The 18,821-nt window shown below is 57.6% G+C and overlaps 8 protein-coding genes across 8 annotated transcripts in view; 5 read left to right on the top strand and 3 right to left on the bottom strand.

The window, feature by feature from the left end:
• Positions 1–705, bottom strand: part of ACRALDRAFT_2116077 (uncharacterized protein) — a gene marked incomplete at its 5' end in the record, with an annotated part of 1,092 nt that extends 387 nt beyond the window's left edge. Inside the window, one exon of the mRNA XM_071023739.1 lies at positions 1–705. Coding sequence (XP_070878926.1) covers positions 1–702 — 702 coding nt within the window.
• A 1,753-nt stretch (positions 706–2,458) lies between these two features.
• ACRALDRAFT_2129748 (uncharacterized protein) lies at positions 2,459–4,956 on the top strand. Its single transcript, XM_071023981.1, has 5 exons — positions 2,459–2,558; positions 2,660–2,918; positions 2,993–4,006; positions 4,066–4,166; positions 4,242–4,956. The coding sequence occupies exons 1-5, from the start codon at positions 2,510–2,512 to the stop codon at positions 4,760–4,762; spliced, it is 1,944 nt and encodes a 647-aa protein (XP_070878925.1). The 5' UTR covers positions 2,459–2,509; the 3' UTR covers positions 4,763–4,956.
• A 293-nt stretch (positions 4,957–5,249) lies between these two features.
• Positions 5,250–6,815, top strand: ACRALDRAFT_2095808 (uncharacterized protein; the record flags this gene model as incomplete). Its single annotated transcript, XM_071022743.1, has 1 exon — positions 5,250–6,815. A coding segment is annotated over one exon (1,566 nt), but the record flags the coding sequence as incomplete, so codon positions are not given.
• Positions 6,816–7,775: 960 nt separating this feature from the next.
• Positions 7,776–9,207, top strand: ACRALDRAFT_1028070 (uncharacterized protein; the record flags this gene model as incomplete). The annotated part of the gene is made up of 2 exons (XM_071014835.1): positions 7,776–8,211; positions 8,288–9,207. 2 exons carry the CDS (start codon positions 7,776–7,778, stop codon positions 9,205–9,207), a joined length of 1,356 nt encoding a protein of 451 aa, XP_070878923.1.
• A 423-nt stretch (positions 9,208–9,630) lies between these two features.
• ACRALDRAFT_2038660 (uncharacterized protein) lies at positions 9,631–11,572 on the bottom strand (the record flags this gene model as incomplete). Its single annotated transcript, XM_071020898.1, has 6 exons — positions 9,631–9,668; positions 9,801–9,897; positions 9,952–9,975; positions 10,053–10,092; positions 10,366–11,157; positions 11,232–11,572. The coding sequence occupies 6 exons, from the start codon at positions 11,570–11,572 to the stop codon at positions 9,631–9,633; spliced, it is 1,332 nt and encodes a 443-aa protein (XP_070878922.1).
• Positions 11,573–13,061: 1,489 nt separating this feature from the next.
• Positions 13,062–15,644, top strand: ACRALDRAFT_2129740 (uncharacterized protein). Its single transcript, XM_071023980.1, has one exon. It carries the CDS (start codon positions 13,215–13,217, stop codon positions 15,543–15,545), a length of 2,331 nt encoding a protein of 776 aa, XP_070878921.1. The 5' UTR covers positions 13,062–13,214; the 3' UTR covers positions 15,546–15,644.
• A 50-nt stretch (positions 15,645–15,694) lies between these two features.
• ACRALDRAFT_1091291 (uncharacterized protein) lies at positions 15,695–16,452 on the top strand (the record flags this gene model as incomplete). The annotated part of the gene is made up of 5 exons (XM_071019560.1): positions 15,695–15,785; positions 15,831–15,836; positions 15,879–16,030; positions 16,125–16,204; positions 16,254–16,452. The coding sequence occupies 5 exons, from the start codon at positions 15,695–15,697 to the stop codon at positions 16,450–16,452; spliced, it is 528 nt and encodes a 175-aa protein (XP_070878920.1).
• A 154-nt stretch (positions 16,453–16,606) lies between these two features.
• On the bottom strand, positions 16,607–18,421 carry ACRALDRAFT_1079160 (uncharacterized protein; the record flags this gene model as incomplete). The annotated part of the gene is made up of 1 exon (XM_071018869.1): positions 16,607–18,421. The coding sequence occupies one exon, from the start codon at positions 18,419–18,421 to the stop codon at positions 16,607–16,609; it is 1,815 nt and encodes a 604-aa protein (XP_070878919.1).
• Between the last annotated feature and the right edge of the window lie 400 nt (positions 18,422–18,821).

Here is an 18,821-nt window from a genome sequence, read left to right as displayed (position 1 = left end):
GGTGAGGAGGCCCATGGAGAGCATGCTTGCGTTTGTGACGACGGCGACGCCTGCATCGCGGAAGCGGCGGAGGATATCGTCGTGGGCGAGGCGGTCGTTCTGCAGGCAGAAGTGCGAGTAGGACTGCACGGCGTCGACGGGTTCGCCGGTCTCGCGGAGGATGAGGGCGGCGAGGTCGGCGAGGACGGGGAGGGGGTAGCCGGAGATGCCGACGTAGCGGATTCGGTTTTCTGCGTCGCGGAGGCGGCGGAGCTCGCGGACGGCGGAGACGACGTCGGCGGGGGGGACGAACTCGACGTCGTGGCAGTAGACGAGGTCGAGGTACGGGGTGGCGAGGCGGGCGCAGGAGCGGCGGACCGAGTGGGCTATGTGGGACGGGGAGTAGTCGAAGGTGGAGGGGGCGATGCGGCCTGCTTTGGTGATGAGGAAGAGGGAGTCGCGGGGTGGGAGGGCTTCGGGGGATGGGTCGTGGGAGAGGGTGCGCAGGGCGGCGCCGAGGAGGCGCTCGGAGGGGCCGTAGTAGGGGGAGGTGTCGAAGGCTCGGATGCCGCGGGCGAGGGCGTGGCGGACGATGGGGAGGGAGAGGTCGAGGTCGGGCGAGGGGTGGTATTGGGTGTTGAAGGTTGCGGTGCCTAGGACGAGGGGGGGGATGACGGCGGAGAGGGGTGGGAGGGCGGCGGAAGCCGTGGCTGTGGTCGCCATTGTGTCGAGAATCGGGAGTCGGGGGACGGTGGATGGGAGATGGATTGCCGTCGTACTAATTGGGAGTGAGGGCATTCAGCCCGTCGAGAGCAAGGCCGTGTAAAAAGGAGACTTTGGGTGTAAGGAGTAAGTTGTTGAGACTGTCGAGGGAGAAATAAGATCAATGGAAAAAATATAAAAAAATGGATATAAAAAAGATGAAAAAAGAGATCGCCACAGAAGAAATGGAGAGGGTGGAGGGGCGAAAAAGTGTCAAAATCCGGACCCTTAATTAGTTGCGCTGCCTCTGCGCTATTTTGGACGGCGTGGGTTTTATTCCTTTCTGGTGCCTCGGGTTTGTCGGGATCGGAGATGGAACAGCGATATTGAACGAATTGGATGGTGGCTGGGCTTTTTGGCGGATTTTTGAGGCATATTAGTGCCCGTTGGAAGCCTGAAGGTGTTAGAGGATCGCGAATCCCGTCTGAGTCGCCAGAATAGCTGCATGTCCAGTCTATATAAGTGAATGTAAGTGCACGCAGTTGAACCGCGTGTCACGCTGCACACCAATGAGACCGAAAAGGAGGCTCGGTTTGTTGGGCAAACCGGTTTGGATGAGACACGGAGAGAGACACGGAGAGGACGTTATGGGTGTGAATCTTATTAGTTGAGGTTATAGTAGACAGATCGAGGAGAGGCCGTATAAGTCGTGAGGGTAAGACATTGTGAGGGCGTATATGTCTGAGGAAGACAGCAGAATAGCTGTCTCTTGGCTGGCAGATGGATAGAAATACACTGAAATGATAACGGAATAAGAGGGCAGGGAAATAAGAGAAGAGAGGTTGAAGAGCGTATTATAATTACAGGCAAGCCGACAGGATCATCATAATCCACCGAGGTGATCGTCCTCGTCAGGTCTTACTCGAATAACAAGATATTGATACTCGTGCTCTATCCCATCTGGTTAAGCCATTGCCGATCTCTCACTCTTCTTCACTCCCATTCTCAGTCATAGGATAATTTGTCTGTCCGTATTCCCTTCCGACGCTCCTCACTGAACGTATAAGAGCTCTCTTATATCTCCGCCTCCGCCTGGCCGGCCCCGTCCTCGATACCACCCTACCCATCCGAACCCCTCTTCTCTTGCCCTATCACCCTATCGTCGTCCATTGTATTTTGTCAAGTCAAAGGGCATTGGTGGATTTGTTCTGTTCCCTCTCATTTTGCCGTACCATGCTCTCATCCTTCGTGGTGTCCAACTGCCGTCCTTCAAGTTAAATCCCCGCGGACCCTCCCCCGGTTCGCACCGTTATATTAGATTCTGCCGGCTTGGCTCTACGGCGTTCGTCAAGCCATCGCCATGCTTCATTCGCGTCACCTCGAACGTGCCCTGTCCTTCTCTTCAGTCCAGTCGACTCTCCTCCTCGAATGCCATACGGCCCATGCCATCCATGTCCTCTCGTGCTGTATAAAGTAAGACAATGACAAAAAGAAGCCACTCGAGATCGTGTTGTCCTACTTTGTCCACAAAACCCATCGACTTCCTCTTTGGGCCAGTCCGGAACCTTGTCTCCCATGAGGCCATGACATTGATCCCAGCGTGCATAACCCCATTCTGCCGAACCCAAACTGCCATGCTGATGCCCATGACGCAGGGCAGACAGCAGACTTTTGGAGCCCCTGGTTCTAGGACCGGCTCTTGGAATGTAAACGGCTGGGTCCTATTATAAACATGCCGTGCCCCAGCCTGGTTCCCACCTCCCCTCCTCGGTTCTTCGTCACCGTTGCCTTGCTTAGTGATTCCATTCGCAAGCACACCTTGTCTATCATGCACTGGTCGACTGTTATCCTCGGTGCCGTGGCCCTGGCCGGCTCTGGTATGTCACTCCATTCCCTTTCGTCTTTCGAGTCCCCTTGCCATTTTCATCTACTCCATGTCATCAAGTGAATCGTGAACCAAATCTGACCACCACCTCAGCCGCTGCCCAGGGAACCTTCACTTACACCGACGCCGAGGGGAGAACCTTTCTCGGCTACACCGACACCGCCGGCATCCGCTACGGCATTGCCATCCCCGAGGGCGCCATCCAGGGCTCGTATGATGCCATTATCCAAATCACCGCCCCCAACTCCATCGGCTGGGCCAGTCTGGCATGGGGCGGCAGCATGACCTACAACCCCTTGACCGTCGTCTGGCCCAACGGCGACGATGTCCAGGTGTCTTCCCGCATGGCCTTGTGAGACCCCTACTTGTCCCCCTATTATCACTATTGGCATTTATTCCATGTCCTCTGCCTACTAACACAAACAGCGGCTACGGATTGCCTCCCCTCTACGACGACCTCACCCACTACCTCCTCCCCGGCTCCGGCACAAACGACACCCACTTCGTCGCCACCGCTCTCTGTATCGGCTGCACCTCTTGGTCCCCCCCTGGCGCCGACCCCACCGACCTCGACCCGGACGCCGCGAACCCCCTGGCCTTCGCCTACTCCACCGTCAGCGTCACCGACCCCGACGACATCGACACCACCTTCGCCCAGCACGACGCTCACGGATGGTGGTCCCACGACTTTTCCCAGGCCCAGCATCCCGACTTTTACGACTGGTTCGAGGGCATCGAGTTCCCCTGCCCCACGCAGCCCGACCCCACCACCTCTGCTGAGCCGACCAGCTCCATCCCCCTGCCGACCCCGACCGACGACCCCGAGCCCCTGCCGGTCCCCAACTCGTGCCCCGGCGTCGGCGCCTTCCGGTCCGGCTTCGGCGTCGCCAACGGCTGGAAGGCCGTCAAGATCGCCGGCAACCTCCGCACCCCGCGCGGCATCGTCCTCGACTCCAGGGGCAATCTCCTCGTCGTCCAGTCCGGCCTCGGCGTTACTGTCCATACCTTTGGGTCCGACGGCTGCATCGCCTCCAGCAAGACCCTCATCGCCAACCCGGCCTTGAACCACGGCATCGGCCTGACCGCCGACGGCAGGACCCTGTACGTCACCTCCATGACCACCGCCTTTGAGTACAGCTACGACCCCGACTCCCAGACCGTCAGCAACGAGCGCATCGTCGTTACTGGTATGATCCAGGGCGGCCACCCCACCCGCGCCCTCATCATCCCGCCCGCCTACCCTCATCTTCTCGTCATCTCGCTCGGCTCTTACGATAACATTGACCATCCCACCATCGATCCTGCTGTTGGTCGTGCCATCGTCAAGGTCTTTGACATGCGAGATGTGCCCCAAGGCGGCTACCGGTATAACACCCAGGGATACCTTCTTGGGTATGGTCTTCGGAACGGTGTGGCCCTGGCCGCCGATGGTAACAGCCAGTATGTGCACTGAGAAGATATTCTCTTTCCCTAGCGATACTGACAAAGTTTTCTTCTAGCATCTGGGAAGTCGAGAATGGAGCCGACCAGTTTGAGCGCACCGTCAACGGGTATAGCTATGATATCCACGCCGACAACCCGGCCGAAGAACTCAACTACCGTATGCCAGCCATCTTCTTTCTCCCGCGCCCCCCCCCCCCCTCTTTCTTTTCCCGAGCGTACTAACCTTCTCTAGTCGGCGACCCCGCGGTCGAAAACACAAACTGGTACGGCTACCCAACCTGCCACACCATCTTCGGCGCCGAGCAGCTCACCGACGCGCAATTCCAAACGGGCGACCAGTTCGTCCTGGCGCCCAACGCGACCTTCTCCGACGCCGACTGCGCGCGCCGCGGCTCCGTGCCGGCCCGCCTGAGCTTCCAGGCCCACTCGGCCCCGATGGACGCCATCTTCGACCGCGACTTTGAGAACCTCTTCATCACCTTCCACGGCTCGTGGAACCGGCCCCAGGGCGCCGGCTACAAGGTCGTCCAGGTGCCCTACACCCGCAACCCGCAGGGCCTGTACGAGCCCGTCGACCCGCCCAACAGCCGCACCGCCGCCAGGGACGTCTTCTGGAGCGAGAACGAGGCGAGCTGCACCAGCTTTACCTGCTTCCGGCCCTGCGGCATTGTGTTCGACCAGGCGTACTCGCGCCTGTTTGTTGCTAGCGACCGGCCTGCCGAGGGTGAGCTGTTTATGCTGGCGCGGGTTTAGGTATTTCTTCAGAGTAAGATTAAGAAGTGTCAAATGCAGCGTTTGTTACGTGACGATAACGTAGGTAGGGGCAAGATAGCTTATCGTCTTCAATTGTATAAAGTTGGTTCTTCCGATCTATCCTGTAGGGATTAATATAGGACTGACTAGAAGGCTTGACGTATTGATTTCGGCCTATATAAAAGGCTTTTTAAGAAGTGAAGAAAGGAAAAAGAAAGCAAAAAGGAAAGAAAAAAAAAGGGGGAAAAAGGGGGGAAAGATACTCCCTAGTCGGGCCCCTTTATAGCCCGGATATCAATCCGTCTTGAACAAGGGGCGTACAAATACCGGTACTCTATTCCGACCCCCCAACACGTACATCTTCTGTGCGACGTACTGACATCGCGACTGATCTTTACGCGTGCACGCGCCGGCAAAGCAATGCACGTGCCGTTGCCACCGTCACTGTATTCAGATCCATAATACGACTCCGACTTGGCCATAACTCATGAATATATCGACGGCCAAGGCGGTCGAGGATGCGAAGAGGGTGCAAGCATCCTCCCTCCGGGAATGCGCCGCTGCTGGCCACGATCCACCTCCATACGTTCTCCAGGAGCTCATCGGCAAAGGAAGTTTCGGCCGCGTGTACAAGGCCACTGCCTCTAATGCATCGAAATCTCCCCAAGTGCTGTCTGTCAAAATCATCAGCATCGAAGAAGGAGACGGCTACCAGCCCGGAGCCGCTGACACGTTCAGTGATATCCTGAAGGAAGTCAACACTCTGAAACTACTGAGGAACACCGGCGCAAAGAATATCAACCATATTGTCGATACTCTTCTTGTTGGCCAGTCTGTCTGGATGGTCACCGAATACTGTGCCGGTGGCAGCGTTGCTTCCCTTATGCGACCGACGGGCGGCCTTCCGGAGAAGTGGATTATTCCCATTCTCCGAGAAGTTGCCGAAGCAATCTCTTGGATCCATCCGCAAGGTATCATCCATCGAGATATTAAGTGTGCTAACGTGCTCATCACCGAAGAGGGGGGTGTCCAACTCTGTGACTTTGGCGTGGCGGGCATAGTGGCATCAAAGGTAGATAAGAGGAGTACCGTCACGGGCACGCTGCAATGGATGGCTCCCGAACTCTTCGATTCGACCGTCTCCTACAGCATCGAGGTCGATATCTGGGCCTTTGGGGCCATGGCATACGAGGTCGCCTCAGGCCTGCCCCCAAACGCCACGACCGCCATCGATATCTCGGAATATGGATCATACTTGAAGGCAAATTGTCCTCGCCTCGAAGGCGATCAGTATTCCATCGGCTTGAAGGACCTCGTTTCTTTCTGTATGGTGGAGGATCCTGCGCGCCGTCCTCCCATCGATGCAGTCCAGAAGCACACCTATCTCTTCAACACGACCAATGAGTATCCAACGTCTTCCCTCTCGGAACTTGTGCGACAATACCGGCTGTGGGAGGCGCAAGGTGGGAGCAGGCAGTCGCTGTTTACGGCAGGTGGCGCGCAAGGGCCGGCGAATAGCCCTTCTTCCGACCTCGATGATAACTGGACGTTTGGGACACAATACGACTTGAGTGAAGTTGCCGCTGGCGAGCAGAGACCCGACGAAACTGTACATCAAGTCTCGAGTACTGATGACGAATCGCAAACTCAGCGACCCACGCCACGAACCCGTCAAGGTCGTCGTCGACCCCCAAAAATGAAAGAGTTGAAGGTTCCCCTCCAGAAGGTCTTTGATCCTGGGACCTTGTCCAAGTACGAGGATAATGTGCGCGATTTCTACAGCAGACATGGCCCGCCACTTGCGTCTGATTTACCGTTCCGAGACTCAGACAACACCCAACAGACATCTGTACGTGAGTCCCTGATTGACCTCAATGCCACGTTGGATGGAGGGGCGTTGGCCAATGTCGTCAATGACGAAACTGTGAAACCGCAACGACGATCGGACGACACGACGGCTTTGAACCGTCGAACCCAGGACTGGGTCTTCCCTCTGCTTGCACCGGCCTCTGCGAATACGGGTGCGTTATCCACGAGATGGGCCGAGGACGAAGTCGAGTTGCACAACCGCTCTTCCGCTATAAGCCTCATTGATCTCGATGCCGCCTTTGACGGAGGCGAGCTCGAGCTGGGTACTTTCGCCCATGTTGAAACGGCCAAACCTCGACGGCGCTCGGACGACACGACGGCGTTGGATCATCGTCGAACCCAGGACTGGGCCTTCCCTCTGCGTGCACCGGCTTCTGAAAGTCTAGTGGATGTGCTACGCCGCCAGCCACCAAATGCCGGCTACAGTCCGACAAGGACCATGGCCAATCTTGGTACAGGCCCGTTCCCTGATGCGGTCTTAGCACCCCAAGTTGCTCACGAATATTCGATATCAGCCGAGGCGTCGTGGGAACGTGTATCGGAGAGAGAGCCGTCTCTCTACGCACCTGATGACATTGGTGACTTTGATGTGGACAAACCAAAGGAAAGCGCCTCCTTGGTGGTCAAGGGATGGAGAGAAACTCCGGAGCAAACGACCAGCCATTATGCACCGCCATCACGTCGCCTTCCACCCCCGCCGCCGATGCCTGCGGAAAGCGTGATGCAAGGTACAGCCACCGAGGAAGAGGTAAAGGCAGAGCTTCGGCGCATGATTCTTAGTTTCGGGGACCACATTCAGGCCTGCAATGACGCTCTGAGAACTGTATAGGTCGCTGGATGCATACCGTATGTTTGTTGACTTGCTCAGTGCTCGGCGTGTAATATACCGAGGCCACTCTGATTCCGTAAGCCACGAGTCGTTAAGCGACCCACTTCGCTTGGCAGGATACCGAGAGGCCAACGTCACGTGATAGTCCCGCCCAGCCCCACTAATTACGGTCGGAATAGCAGTTACAGTCATTCCATTCCCTTTCTTCCCATCACGTAACCCAACAGTACCTCGGCTTGGATACCGTAATATTCCGATTGTTCCCAGCATCGCGAATTCACACCCCCGCCTCCTCGTTTCCTCTCCTCCGTCGTCATGGCCGGTAGGAAATCCAAACCGTCTGTCCCATCGCCTCCCACCAGAACCCTCGTTCTAGATAACGGCGGCTACACTCTCAAAGCCGGCTTCGTCACCAACGACGTCGCCGACCAGAACCCCCGCGTCATTCCCAATTGCATCGCCCGAGACCGCACCAAGAAGCTCTACGTAGCCTCGGATCTCGACTCATGTACCGACTTTGGCGAGATCCAGTTCCGTCGTCCCGTCGAGAAGGGCTACATTGTCAATTGGGAGGCCCAGAAGGAAATCTGGGACCATGAGTTCATCCACGACAACGCCCCGCAGAAGTGCGACCCGGCCGAGACGAGACTACTCCTCGCCGAGCAGCCAAACTCGTTGCCCGTATTGCAAACAAATTGCGACCAGATAGTCTTTGAGGAATATGGATTCGCCAGCTACTGCCGTGCAATAGGTTCTGTCCCGTCTGCCTGTCTGCCCGTCTGCCCGTCTGCCCCTCCACCTCGACTAACGAAGCATACCCGTTCCAGGCTCCACATTCAATGCCTACCACGACATCCAAGGCATTCTCCAGACGCCTCGACATCTCGACGCCAAACCCAAGGTCCCCGCCGAGATCGTCCTCGTCATCGACTCGGGCTACTCCCAGACCACCGTCATGCCGCTGCTCCACGGTCGACCCCTCCATTCCGCCGTCCGCCGCCTCGACGTGGGCGGTAAGCTCATGACCAACTACCTCACCCGTCTTCTGTCCCTACGACACTACGACATGCGCAACGACGTCTACATTGTCAACGAGATGAAGGAAAAGGCCTGCTACGTCTCCCTCGACTTTGCCGGCCATCTCGAGAAGACCTGGAAAGGCACGCGCGGCGAGCGGCGGGAATCGTACCGGACCGGCGGCGGCATCGCCAAGGATTATGTACTGCCCGACTACCACGCCCGTTCCGAGGGCGTCGTGCGGGACTACGACCCTGCCGCCCACAAAGAATCGAGAAAGTTGCTGCCGACCGCCCACTCCGCCGAGGCCCACCACGAAGACCTCCTCACCCTCCGGAACGAGCGCTTCACCGTGCCTGAGCTCCTCTTCAACCCCTTCGACATTGGCCTCCGCCAGCCGGGCCTCGCCGAACTCGTCATGCAGTCCCTCGACGAGCTGCCCATCGGCCTGTGGCCGGGCCTGTTGGCCAACATTGTCGTCGTGGGTGGCAACGCCTCCTTTCCCGGGTTTATTGAGCGGCTGGAGAAAGAGCTCGTCAAGAGGGTCCCCGATGACTGCATTGTCCGCGTCGCACGTCCCGTCGATCCCGTCACGAGCACCTGGCTCGGTGGCGCCAAGCTCGCGCAGCACCCTGACCTTGACCGGCAGTGTGTCACCAAGCAGGAATACGACGAGTATGGAGGGCACTGGGTTGCACAAAAGTTTGCCACTGGTCTTCCCATCGATTGAAGTTATCAGAAGCAAGGCGACCAACCATCAACTCGATGCAACAACGGAAACGCCCCAGAAACCAAATAATCTATGGATATTGCGAATGAACTAGTATCGGGTATGGTGCGTCATGCGCATCTCTAATCCACACCAGAAGAAGAAATATCCTTATCGCCAGCAACATGACACCACACGCGCCAATCGTTTGTGCGTGAAATAACTCAGGGCACCAGGGGTATCCAGGAGGGCCGAAGCAGAAATTCTGAGTGGAGTTGGTTGTTCCAATGCAAGAGCAGGGGAAAGCAAAAAGAAAAGAAAAAGAAAAGAGACGGATGAGTATGGTGATATGGGCACGAAACAAGCGCACCGTCGTCTCAGCCATATCACCTTTGGCGGGCAAGATTCTAGTCGCTAATCTCAGGCAAGGGGTATTCTTCAGAATCACAAGTGACGGATGTACCGTCCACGGCATGAACACCCTATAAACAGTCAGCTGGAGGCCAAAATCTCGGAAATTCGTACTCGAGCCAGGAAGGGGTTGCTATACAGTCACACTGCGACATTGGTCAGCGACAGGAGCTCTAACGGAAAACGACGAGTAGCCAAGGTACTCACGAAAGTGGCAGTCGATCCTTCGTTATGGATGGTGCAGTACCCTCCACAGCAGCCTCGACAGAGCCGTTGCGTTTTCTCAATGCAATCGTGGCACTAGGTTCCATTCATCAGCAGGCGACAACACGACATGGGGACAGAACAACTCACATTGCTGCCGCATTCCCAGCAGCTCTTGATGATTCGCGCCTAGAAAGGATTCCTGTCAGCACGGTTGAAGCGACGGAAAATTCGATCATTTTCTTTGGCACGTCGCATGAAGCGACACGGCGACCGTCGGGCATGCACTCGCTGGGGACACCAACGTTCGAGCGCCTACAACTTCCTTCCTTCGCAAGACGAACAAAAAGTTGTCTTTATTGTTTACAAAGTCTGGACGGGCCGGCTGCCACGATCGAGAGACAGGACGGATAGCAGAGGCCGTTTCGTACCTTGGGTTTCGCGCGAGTCGCTCGGGACTCTTCTTCCGCGTGCTGGTGCTGGTGCTGGTGCTGGTGCTGGTGCTCTACCCAGGCGTCGCCCTCCGGGTTGACGACGATGACGTCCGACGGCGCCAGCGAGAACGCGGCCGTCGGCGGGACGTAGCAGTCCTCGCACCACCAGGACGAGCAGCTGTGGCAGTATCGGTCGCGGAGGCAGTCGCTGCAGCGGGCCACGAAGGACGGGTCTCGGTGGCTGCCGCTGCTGCTGCGCGGTGTGGCGGGGGTCGCTGCGGCTTTGAGGGAGGATGCGAACAGGGGCGGCGGGGCGAGGAGAGGCAGCTGGGCGCTCGGGGTCCTCTTCGGGGTGATTAGACCCTCCGGCGCGGCGCCGCAGCCTGCGCAGCCTGGTAGGGCGTGGCTGGCGACGGCCCACTGGGGAGTCCGCGCGCCGGATGGCGGCGGTACGCCGTGGATATGCGGCACCTTGCCGTAGGCGGGCGAGTTGATGTGGCGCGGGCCCTGGCAGGGCACGGCATCAAAAGCGATGATGCCGTGGCAGTCGACCAGGGTCTCTGCCCATTCAGGCCCGATAGGCCGTGTGATTATCTTGCCCTTCTTTTGGTACCATTCTTCTTCCTGCGTGCCGTCCGCGGGTTGCGAGGACCCGAAGATGTACAGCGCCTTCAGGCGCGGGGTGTTGTTGGGCCGCGAGGGGCGGCAGGCGTACTGCAAGGTCCGGCAGAGCTTGCGGTCGTTGAGGTTCTTCGCGTCGCGGAGGGAGAGGACGCGGATGTTGTACTTTGGGTCGTGGATAAGCTCGTGGCAGAGCTCGGCGGTCACGGAGAGGCCGTCGAGGACGAGAGTCTGGACATCGGCGAGGAGGTTGTTGCGTTGGAGACTGGCAAAGATGCCCCTCAGGGGGCCGGAATAGAAGCTGTGGAGTAGAGAAGGAGGGTTAGCCGGTATGGTACGTAGGGGGATGAGATGGATTCGACGTAAAACACGTACTCATCTTCGGTCAGAAAGTCGTTGAGCTGGGCATTGCGCCAGGTCTCGTTTCCTTGGTCGACACTGTCAACGTCGCAGCGAGCAGCGCGGACGCGGGTGAGGTTGAGATGGCGGAATACGCCGGGTGTATCGAGGAGAAGGTGGCGGAAGGAGCGGTTTGTCGCGGCGAGATTCAGGCGGTCGTAGGCGGGTAGATAGGGGACAGTACGGCAGAGGACGAGATGGTTGCACAGGAGGTCTAGAAGGGAGATGGTGGGATGGGGAGAGAGGGTGGGAGCATCAAGTGGAGTTATGTTTTCGACATGCGACGCGTTCGTGGGGTTGTCGACGACCCGGTGCATGTTACGGTGGGAGTGTGCGGCGCGGAGGAACCGGTGGGCTCGAAGCCAGCAGGGAAGAGACGAGGACGACGGGACGAGTGTCGGGCTTTGGCGACAGATCGAGGTGTGAGATCACAGCGCTGATGCAGTTATGATGAGGATGGTTACGACAAGGACGCGACGAGTGAATAGCTATAGCGACTATGCGTTAGTGGTGACGATGAGCAGGCCTGTGGTACTGCAAAGGATGGCGCCGTGCTGTCGTTGTCGCTGGGGTAGAGGTGGGTTTTGTATGGACAACATACCTCCTACGGACGGACAACGGTATAGAAGAAGCCGAACATTTACAAGCAGATGGTGGCGTAGTAGCGTGGGATGGTGACGGAGTTTCGGAGAGTGGGAGAATGGATGATGTGGTGGCCGGATAGGACGACAAACTTGCAACCATTACACTGCCAACGCACGACCCTGGATCAGACAGCATGTCCTTTTCTTTTCTTTCTTTTTTTTTCCCTTCTTTTTTCCCCCTTCTTCATTTCTTTCCAATGGAGGTCCATCTAGAGATAATCGTTACATGACCATATTAGCCGCCGATTCCGTGGATTCCATCCCCGTTGGTATCCCGCACGGGGCCAAGTTGGCTGGGCCTTACCTGGAAGGGTTAATGCGCATTTTAGCGCCGGGTCGCCGTTCCTTAATTCAATCCGGGAGGACTTGGCTGCTGCTCTGACCGCTTGTCCTTGGTGGGTGGGTTGTTGATTCGGGGAGGGGAATATCCAGCTGACTCTGCGGATAAAAGCTGGAGATGCGAAGCGAGGAGAGAGTGGGGGAAGCTGACTAAGGTAGATACGTTGCGTTGTACTTGTACCAGGACCAGTACGTTGTATTGTACCGGCTTTGGTTTGTATGTGGGGGCAGCTATCGCAAAAGTGGGAGGTCTTTGTCTCGGGGACTGTAGTCCGCCGGGCCATCTGGACAGGTTCATACGATCGTTGTGTCGCGTATTCGGACATTTGGTCCGCAAGCTATGGACACGTTGAAGTGGATGATTTAGTAAGATGAGCATGGTCTTGAGCGTAGCCACGGTGGCCATACGAAGTAAGTCTTCGCTCACGATGTACACTGCACGGAATATAGTATCTCCATCAAGTAACGGTTTAAACCGCCCGCTCCCACGTGTAAATGGTGCAAATGCACCTGCCACATCCATATGTGGCACTAGCTCCTAACCAAGCCACATCATTGGTCTTTCAGCTTCATCGTTACCAGCCACTGGTATTCGTGGCTTGAAAATAGTGCTGACTAAACCACTGAACTGGCAGGACCATACGAAGTACGGATTACATCATGTCCATAGAAACAAGCAGAACCAGACCAGGCATCACTGAGCTGAATCATCACCTCTCTCAAATCACTTTGCCTCAATGCACCCCATAATAGCCTCGTGACGCCGCCTGGATTGCGCCGAGTCGCTGTTTCTATACCTTCTTTTCCCTTCCATGTCTTTGGTCATGTTGAATCTCGAGCCACTACTCGTCCATAGTCGATAACCTCCTCGACACGCCCGAGTGTCCCACGCCTCTCCTTCGCCATTGCTTTCGTCCCGCGATTTCTGTATATAACCGCCTACACGACTCCGACTGCTCGTACATACATTCCGAGCATGCATGATCCCGAATCTCAACCCCAGCTCAAGTGGTCGGCCCACTTTGCCGTCGTTCCGCCAGACCAAGCCGCATCGAAAGACTTGCGCGGCGACAAGATTCTCCTCCCCCAATCTGCCCTAGAGCAGCTCCTCGCCGCATCTTCGACACCGGCACCACCCGTCTCCCATGCGACCTTTACCTCCCATGATCCGTTTAATCCCTACGTCTCCCAGCGCCAGGCGTCTTACCGAGAGACGGCCCAGCTACCGAACCCCTTGATGTTCCGACTGGTCAACCAAGAAAATGGCAATGTCGTGCACGCCGGCATCCGCGAATTCTCGGCCGACGAGGGCCAGGTAGCCTTGTCTCCCTATCTTATGGAAACCTTGGGTATTTTGCCGTCCGATTTTGTCGCCGAGACCGATCCCGAGGGACAGAATGGGAACCCCGTCGACGATTCCAGACCCCACCAAACACGCGACAAGCCGCTGCCCCACGTCACGATCCACGCGAAACAGCTCGCCAAAGGCACCTACGTTCGCCTACGGCCCCTCGAAGCCGGTTATAACCCAGGCGACTGGAAGTCTCTCCTCGAACGTCAACTTCGGGAGAGCTTCACGACCTTGTCCAAAGACGCCGTGCTCTCCGTCCGCGGCGTCAAGGGCGAGCTGTTCAAGTTTTTGGTCGACAAGCTCTTACCTGAAGGCGAAGGCATATGCGTGGTAGACACCGATCTCGAGGTCGACATCGAAGCACTCAATGAAGAGCAGGCCCGTGAGACGCTCCGCCAGATCATGGCCAAGTCCCAGCCCGGTTCGGCACATGGTAGCTCCAAGGGCGGGGAGATTGATATTTGGAAACATGTCGAGGGGCAGGTGATGCCCGGCGAATACGTCGACTACGAACTGCCCTCCTGGAACCGGTCCAGTCCGTTGACCATTGAGCTTTCTGGTATCGACCCCCCGGAATCGTTGGACCTGTTGATCAGCCCGTGGTCAACACGCCAGCGTGGTCTTCCTCGCATCTCAGAGCATGTGTTTGGGAACTTTTCGCTTGCCCGAGACGGGGTCAAATCCGTCGTTATCCAGCCGACAAATGTTGAACTCGAAGGCGCCGAGAAGCTCCTTATCTCCGTCCACGGCTACTCGCCCCCGAACCAGTCGACCGACGCGACTGCCACCCCCTACTCTCTACGCGTACATTCCGGCCCTGTTCCTCCTTCCGATCCATCGACTACAAATCAGAATGCCACAAGGGGCACGGTGGGCGCAGAAGAACACTCTCCCGACGAAGAGCAATGCAAAAACTGCCTCAAGTTGGTTCCGAAGCGCACCATGGTCCTGCACCAGAACTTTTGTCTCCGCAACAATGTCACCTGCCCTCAATGTCAATCCGTCTTCCACAAGGCGTCGCCCGAATGGGAAGCCCACTGGCACTGCGCCTTGGACGACGAGTTTGGCGATTCGCCATCCAGCAAGGCCAAACACGACCACGTGCGCCACACCGAGATGCAATGCCCCTCATGCGACGTGACGCTCCCTTCGCTGGTCGAGCTGGCGCTCCACAGGACGACCGTCTGTCCCGGCAAGCTGATCCTGTGCCAGTTCTGCCACCTCGAGGTCCCCCAGGAAGGCGACCCCCTCAACCCGTCAGCCGAAGTGCTCCTGTCCGGGCTCACGGCCCACGAAGTCGCCGACGGCGCCCGCACCACCGACTGCCATCTCTGCGGGAAGATCGTCCGGATGAGAGACATGGCGGCGCACCTGAAGCACCACGAGCTCGACAAGGCGTCTCGGCCCAAACCGGATATCTGCCGCAACATCAACTGCGGCCGGACGCTCCACGGCGTCGGCGCCAACGGGGCCGTCGGGCAAGGCACGCGGATGGGGCAAGGGCCGGGGAACAACCTGGGCCTCTGCTCGCTGTGCTTCGGCCCGCTCTACGTCAGCATGCACGACCCCGAGGGCAAGGCGCTCCGCCGCCGCATCGAGCGCCGCTACCTCACCCAGATGATGACCGGGTGCGGGAAGACGTGGTGCGGGAACGAATGGTGCCGGACGGGCAGGGCCAACCGAGAGCTCGAGGCCAGGCCTACGGGCGCCGCGGCCGTGTTGCCCCTGATCAAGCCGCTCGTCGACGGCGTGGCGCAGACGGGGCAGCCTATGTATTTCTGCGTGGACGAGGGGAGCCAGCGGCGCCGGGGGCTGGCGGAGATGCTGGCGAGCGAGAATGTGTGGGATTTCGAGTGGTGCGTCGCGGGTTGCGAGGCCGCGTCGGGTGATCTCGACAAGGCTCGCGAGTGGTTGCACAATTGGGCGCCTACCAAGGTGGCGTCTGCGGGATCCTGAGGCATGTGATAACATGAATACATAGCGAGTTTGCATGGGAGGGCCTTTGATGATTATGATACCATTTTCTTAAACGACGTATTCCTGCCCGTGCCTTTTCTTTTCTTTTTTTTTTTCTTTTTTTTTTTTTGGGCGGTTTTGCCTGGAGGATGAGGAGCTCAGCTTCCGATGATGTCGAGGTGATTTCACTCAGGCGCCCATCCTGTACCAAGTATGGGACAGATGTCCTGTGGATGCGTGGTCACATGCATGATGCTATCATGATGCATGAGGACACCCCCTGAGACACGAGTAATGTCTATATAAACGTTGCAATCCCTTCCCAGTGATTAGCATCGTCTTTCCATCCTTTATACACCATTTCCGCAAAACATCATTCCATTATACTATACTTTAACTCCCAATCCATACGAGTCGATATCAAGGCTCCTGAACAAGATGGGACCGGCCAACTGCGGATGCGCTTCTTGCTCTTGCAACAACTGGTACGTCGTTCCTATCTATCCATACCATAGTCACCTTTCTGTCTATACGGACTTGGCACTGATTCTATATTAGCCAAGGATGCTCTTGCTGTAGCTGCGTAAGTGCGACTCATATATTCCCGTTGGCGTAGTGGAGGTCAGGGGCAGGGCCAGGGGTTGGGAGGCAATTGAAAAGTTGAATGAATACTCGAGAGCTGGCATAGTCCAACACTGAACGACATAGGGTAAATAAATACGAATCGGCCGAGGGTCCAAGCCTGTCGGTGTCGCTGGGTGGTATGCTGGGATGGAGGAAAGGGATGATCAACTCAGAGCGGCTGGAAAGGGCTGGGACCAAGAACATGACTTGCTCTTCGAATGTAAGGCGCCTGCACGTCGACATTGAGGAGAATAGGCTCAAAATCGATTATCTATTTCATTGATGAGTGCATTTGTTTTACGCGTGCGCAAGACATGGTAGTTTATACAACACATCGTCCTCTATATCCTGACCCCTGAATCTTCTAGCGATGACGACTTCTGCTCCGACAACTTCTGCTCCGACAACTTCTGCTCCGACAACTTCTGCTCCGACGACTACTGCTCCGCGCAGTCCTCGGCCGCAATATAAGCAAACGTCAAACCCGGACCCAGAGTCGATCCCGCACCAGCATACGTCCTCCCCATAACGCTAGCCGCCGAGTTACCCACGGCGTACAGACCCTTGATCACCTCGTACTGCCCGTTGCCCGATTCCCTCACAGCCCGGGCACGCTCATCCGTCAGCACGCCTCCCTTGGTGCCCAGGTCGCCGGGCCAGACCTTGACGGCGTAAAACGGACCCTTTTCGACCTTGCCCAGGTTGCGGTTCTTCCCGTACGACGGGTCTCCCAGGAACGCGTCGTAGACGCTCTCCCCACGCTTAAAGTCCTCATCCACGCCCTTCTCGACAAACCCGTTGAAGCGGTCCACCGTCTCCTGGAGCCCCTCGGGCTTGATCCCCAACTTGGAGGCCAGCTCGGGCAACGTGTCGGCCTTGGTGATGAAGCCAGAGTCGATGGCGTGCTGCGGGATCTCCTTGCCGGGCATGAAGCGGCCGGCGAAGACGTACCGGCTCCGGTGGTTCGAGTCCATGATGAGATGGGAGGGAATGGCGGGTGTCTCCTTGTGGCGGTTCCAGAGAGCTGTGCCTAGGGCGTTGTAGTTTTGCGACTCGTTCAGAAACCGCCGCCCGTCCTGGTCGACGATGATGGAGTGCGGAAGCCCGCGGTCGTACAGGCACCAGATGCCCTGCTTGGAGGCGGGATCCCACATGGCGGCCCCCCACCACGCCGAGTCCATCAGAGCCGTTGCCGCGCCGATGGGTTTCGAGGTCGCCGCTGTGATGGCTTCTCCCTGGTCGGTAGGGCATGCTGACGTCCAGTCGGCGGTAATGGGCGATGCTTGGTGCGCCTTGCGCATGGCGTCGTTCCGGGCGAACCCGCCCGCTGCGAGAATCACGCCCTTGGACGCCTCCACTGTGATCTTCTGGCCTTGTCTCTCAATGATGGCGCCCGTCACCCGCCCGTCGTCATTGACGGTGAGCTCCTTCATCGGGGTTTCCGTCCAAATAGGCGTCCCCTGCTGCACATTGAGGTAGATGAGCTGCCCGATCATCGACACGCCCAAGCAGACGGGGTCGCTGCCCAGGAAGCGGTTCGGGTAGAGACGGAGCCCCCAGATCTTAAAGGCCGTCATCATGCCATCCAGGGAGCACTTGGCCCGGACAATCTTGGAAAGTTCGTAGGTGTAGAGGGGCAGGGGCGCGCGGACGGGGTTGATGTTGAGTTTGTCTTTCCAGGGCCCGAGGAGGTTGGCGTCGAACATGGCCGCTTCGATAGTCCGCCCTCCCACCTGCGCGCCGGGCTGGGAGGGGAAATAGTCCGGATACTCCGGGGTGACGGCCCATTTGTAGCCTGCGTCTTCGAGCCACTTGACCATCTTGGGGCCCGTCTCGAGGAAGGCCAGCTTTTTCTCGCGCGTCGAGGCGGGACCGGCGTCCCCGACGATGCTCTCAAGATAGGTCAACGCCTTTTCGGTGCTATCACGGGGGTCGGCGTGGATGTGGGTGTTGGGAACCCAGCAGCCCGAGCCAGAGTAGCAGGTCGTTCCTCCAACCTTGGGGCTCTTCTCGACGACCAGAGCGTCGAGCCCGAGAGATTTGGCCCGGAGCGCGGCGGTGAGAGCCGCTCCGCCCGAGCCGACGATCAGGACATCCGTCTTGACAACACCATTGCTGCTGGGCAATACGGGCTCCGAGGCTTCCTTGAGCTTTGCATTGTTCCGTGATACTCTGGATATCAAGCTGGCGCCGGCCGCAGCGGAGACGACCCCCAGGGTGATCCGGAGGCCTTTCCTTCGAAATGTCGACATGGCTCCAGGTTGTTTAGAAAGGAACCTGAAAGACCATGGGACGTCGAGATTTCACTTCAAGGCCATGTTTCCTTTGAAGAAAAGTGAATTGAGGTCAATATTTAGCTGGCCTTGTGCTGCCCCGCCGACTCGTCCCGGGCCGGACCGGGTATCGATATCCAAGTGTTATCCGACTCGTACGAAGGATGATTCTCCAGTTTAAATCGCTTTCACTTCTACTCGGAGATAATTCCACAACTCGTCCTCCATATATTTAGCGTAAAAAAGGAGGAGGCCTGGTCAGGAAAGGTGGTACGGTCGCGTGCGGTCTTAGCGCTGCTCCTCTGTGCTCCTTCAGGGGTATGGCGCGGATGAGGATGTCTGTCGGCGAGCATTTCCTCACACTTCGGATGTTTGTCTG

This window comes from Sodiomyces alcalophilus, assembly GCF_042370955.1.
Source record: "Sodiomyces alcalophilus JCM 7366 unplaced genomic scaffold ACRALscaffold_1, whole genome shotgun sequence".
NCBI lineage: Eukaryota > Fungi > Ascomycota > Sordariomycetes > Glomerellales > Plectosphaerellaceae > Sodiomyces > Sodiomyces alcalophilus.
Note: the sequence above shows the minus strand (reverse complement) of the source record. Positions and strands in the feature narration are given on the sequence as shown.

Coding starts and splice junctions, on each gene's coding strand:
- ACRALDRAFT_2129740 (XM_071023980.1), top strand. CDS start 13,215: ATGCATGATCCCGAATCTCAACCCCAGCTCAAGTGGTCGGCCCACTTT.
- ACRALDRAFT_2129748 (XM_071023981.1), top strand. CDS start 2,510: ATGCACTGGTCGACTGTTATCCTCGGTGCCGTGGCCCTGGCCGGCTCT. Junction 2,919..2,992: donor GTGTCTTCCCGCATGGCCTT/GTGAGACCCCTA, acceptor TAACACAAACAG/CGGCTACGGATTGCCTCCCC. Junction 4,007..4,065: donor GCCGCCGATGGTAACAGCCA/GTATGTGCACTG, acceptor GTTTTCTTCTAG/CATCTGGGAAGTCGAGAATG.